Source organism: Chaetodon trifascialis, chromosome 5 (genome assembly GCF_039877785.1).
Source record: "Chaetodon trifascialis isolate fChaTrf1 chromosome 5, fChaTrf1.hap1, whole genome shotgun sequence".
Lineage (NCBI taxonomy): Eukaryota > Metazoa > Chordata > Actinopteri > Chaetodontiformes > Chaetodontidae > Chaetodon > Chaetodon trifascialis.
This window is the reverse complement of record NC_092060.1, coordinates 4,007,841-4,010,795: the sequence shown is the minus strand read 5'-3', so window position 1 is coordinate 4,010,795 and position 2,955 is coordinate 4,007,841. Positions and strand designations below refer to the sequence as shown.

General features: G+C 44.0%; 1 protein-coding gene across 1 annotated transcript; it reads left to right on the top strand.

Moving 5' to 3' along the window:
* Window positions 1–888: 888 nt before the first annotated feature.
* On the top strand, window positions 889–2,237 carry LOC139331767 (uncharacterized). Its single transcript, XM_070963391.1, has 2 exons — window positions 889–1,558; window positions 1,795–2,237. Exons 1-2 carry the CDS (start codon window positions 889–891, stop codon window positions 2,235–2,237), a joined length of 1,113 nt encoding a protein of 370 aa, XP_070819492.1.
* Window positions 2,238–2,955: the final 718 nt, after the last annotated feature.

Below are 2,955 nucleotides of genomic sequence, written 5' to 3'. Positions count from 1 at the left end.
TAAGGGAACATGTTCCCGCCCACCAGCCAGCGCTCCCTCCCCATCTCCCCGGTGTCTCTCCACCCACCAGATACAGCGCTACCACAGATACGCCATTTCGTTATCGAAAGCACCGAGTAGGTAGGGGCGCTACACGCATGGTTCTGTTGTTGGCTGTAAAGAGCAGCACAAATCGCTCCATCGGCTCCCAGCCGCAGAGGACAAAAGAGCGGCGTGGATTGAATTCATTTTTGAAGGCAACGTCCCCGCTACAGTTGGCAAAAACCTGCTGGTGTGTGCTAACCACTTCAAGGCTGACTGTTTTTCCAACCTCGGTCAGTACGAGGCAGGATTAGCTGAGAGACTTCATCTAAAGGAGGGCTCACTTCCAACTTCGCGTAGAATACCTGCAGAGGAAGGACATGTAAGTATACAAATAATTAGCTGTGTGTTTCTTTTGTAGATTAGCGCGAACTCTTGCGTGTTGTAGCGTGCTTGTTTTGCCATTGAGAACGACGTAAGGCTAACCGCTAGCTTCGAGACTAAAGGCCCATTTATACCCTCTGGATCCGGACGAAATCCATCCGTCCGTCCCACACGTTGCCTCTGTAGGGGTCCTTCATACCTCCGTCCGTTTTCAGTGTTTTGTCAGTGTGTCCTCTAGGGGGCAATGTCGAGTCATAAATTACAGAGCCGTTGTCATGGCAGCCGATGCCTTGTCAACGCTTCTGTCAGCATATACCGGCATCAGTAATGGCATCAATAGAGGAGCTTATTATAATGACAATAATGAGAAATAGGAAAAAAAGAAAAAATCAGAGGTCTGCGAGGCGGTGGCATGTAAGGCCACTGAATGAGGACCGATACGTAAATGGAGAATTTTTCTCACTTGTGTTGCCCATGCGGGAAATGGATGAAGAAAGGCATTTCTCCTATTTTCGGATGTCCGCCGCAACTTTCGATCAGTTGCTTCACCGTTTAACACCACAAATTGCTCATGCGGGATCACATAGAGCTCCCGTATGTGAGGCAGAGCGCCTCTCCCTCACTTTCCGATTTCTGGCTGCTGGGATTAGCCAACAAGCCCTGGCAGCAAGTTACAAGTTGGGCACTGCGACGGTCTCCAAGATCATCAAGGAGGTGTGCCAGGCTCTCTGGGTCGTTTTGCAAGACCACGTCAGGTTCCCACATGGAGAGCAATGGGAAGCCATCCGTGGGGATTTCTGGAGATTATGGGATTACCCCAACTGTATTGGAGCCCTGGACGGGAAGCACGTCCGTGTGAAGGCACCGGCAAACAGCGGCAGTAGTTTTTTCAACTACAAAGGTTTTTTTAGTTTTATTTTGATGGCTGCCTGTGATGCACAGTATTGCTTCACTTTCGTTGATATCGGCGCCTTCGGCAAGGAGAGTGACGCTGGAGTTTTCACAAGAACAAAGTTTGGAGAGCAGTTAATCCAGGGACGTCTTCCTTTGCCTCCACATGCTCCTCTGCCTGGGACAGATGTTCTCACACCTCTGGTTTTTGTGGCCGATGAAGCATTTCCACAAAAAATAAATCTGATGCGCCCATTCCCTGGTAAGTGAGTGGAGTAGCCTTTCTAATAAATTTTCTCTCATTCTTTTTGGCATTAATTAATTAAAATTTAATTATAATGGAGCCTGCCTGTTACCCAGTGCAACACATCAAAACCTTAACTTTGCACTTTTTTCCAGTTTAGCCCAAACTCTCTGACTAGCTACGTTGTTGCAACGTGTCGCGGTTTATCCTCTGTAAATATAATTTCTAATAGCCTAATTATATTCTGTTAATAGGATCTCAGCAACTCTCTCAGGAGGAAAATGTCTACAACTTTCGGCACTCGAGAGCCAGGAGAGTAATTGAAAACGCCTTTGGCATTCTTGCTGCCCGGTGGCGGATCCTCGGAAGGGCGATGGAGTGCTCAATTGAAACAGCAGAGGATGTCACAAAGGCATGTGTGGCTCTACACAATTTCCTGTCCAAAGGAGACCAATCCCTCCCTGAGCAACATCGCTATATACCACCCGGAATGGTCGACACGGAAGGTGCTCCTGGAGAATGGAGACAGGTGATTCAGGGAGACACCAACCTCCTCCCCACCCGCCGCATCACAGCTGCAAGAGCCACGCAGGATGGCATGGTTGTTAGGGAGATTTTTAAGGAGTATTTCCAAACAGATGAAGGGAGGATTGATTGGCAGGACAGGCATGTCAGACGTGGCACACTTTTAAACTAGCTTAATGGCTGTATTCTGTATCTAAAGTCCCCTTTTTATTTTTCTAACTTGTTGTATATGTTTTATATGTGTATTTTATTCTTCATGGGACTATTATTATTATTATTATTATTATTATTATAGTATAATTATTCTTATTCTTATTATTAGTAGTAGTAGTAGTGTATTATAGTATTATCATTATTATTATAGGCTTTGTATCTTTTACATTCAGTAATGTCAATAAAACCCATTCAACTCAATAACTTCTTTCATCTTTTTGCTTACAGTGAAATGCTTCAAGTTACTGAGTGTTAATCATATTTGGTCTTTTGTTATAATAAAATAGCCTATTGTTTTCATAACTAATCAGTTCAATGACAAAAAATGTCATTAAAGTGCCAATTTATTTTCAGCACTAAAGTGCAACAGTGGCAAAAACAGTGAAACAAAACAGTAATAAAAAACATTCAACAACATTAACAATAATTGAAACAACAAAACTAACTAATCAATACATCATCAGTACATATTACTGATAATTTAACATTAACTGCTGGATATCCTTCATCAGCTTCTTTGCTTCAGCTTGAGGAAGCTCTTGAAGCACGGTGTTCAGATAGGCAGTGAAGGTGCTGAACACATTTTTATTTTGTTGCTCCTGATGTCGCAACTCCTCCAGCCTTGCCAGCAATGCAGCATCCACATCATGAAGGGAGTTTTTCCTCCTCTTCCTTGA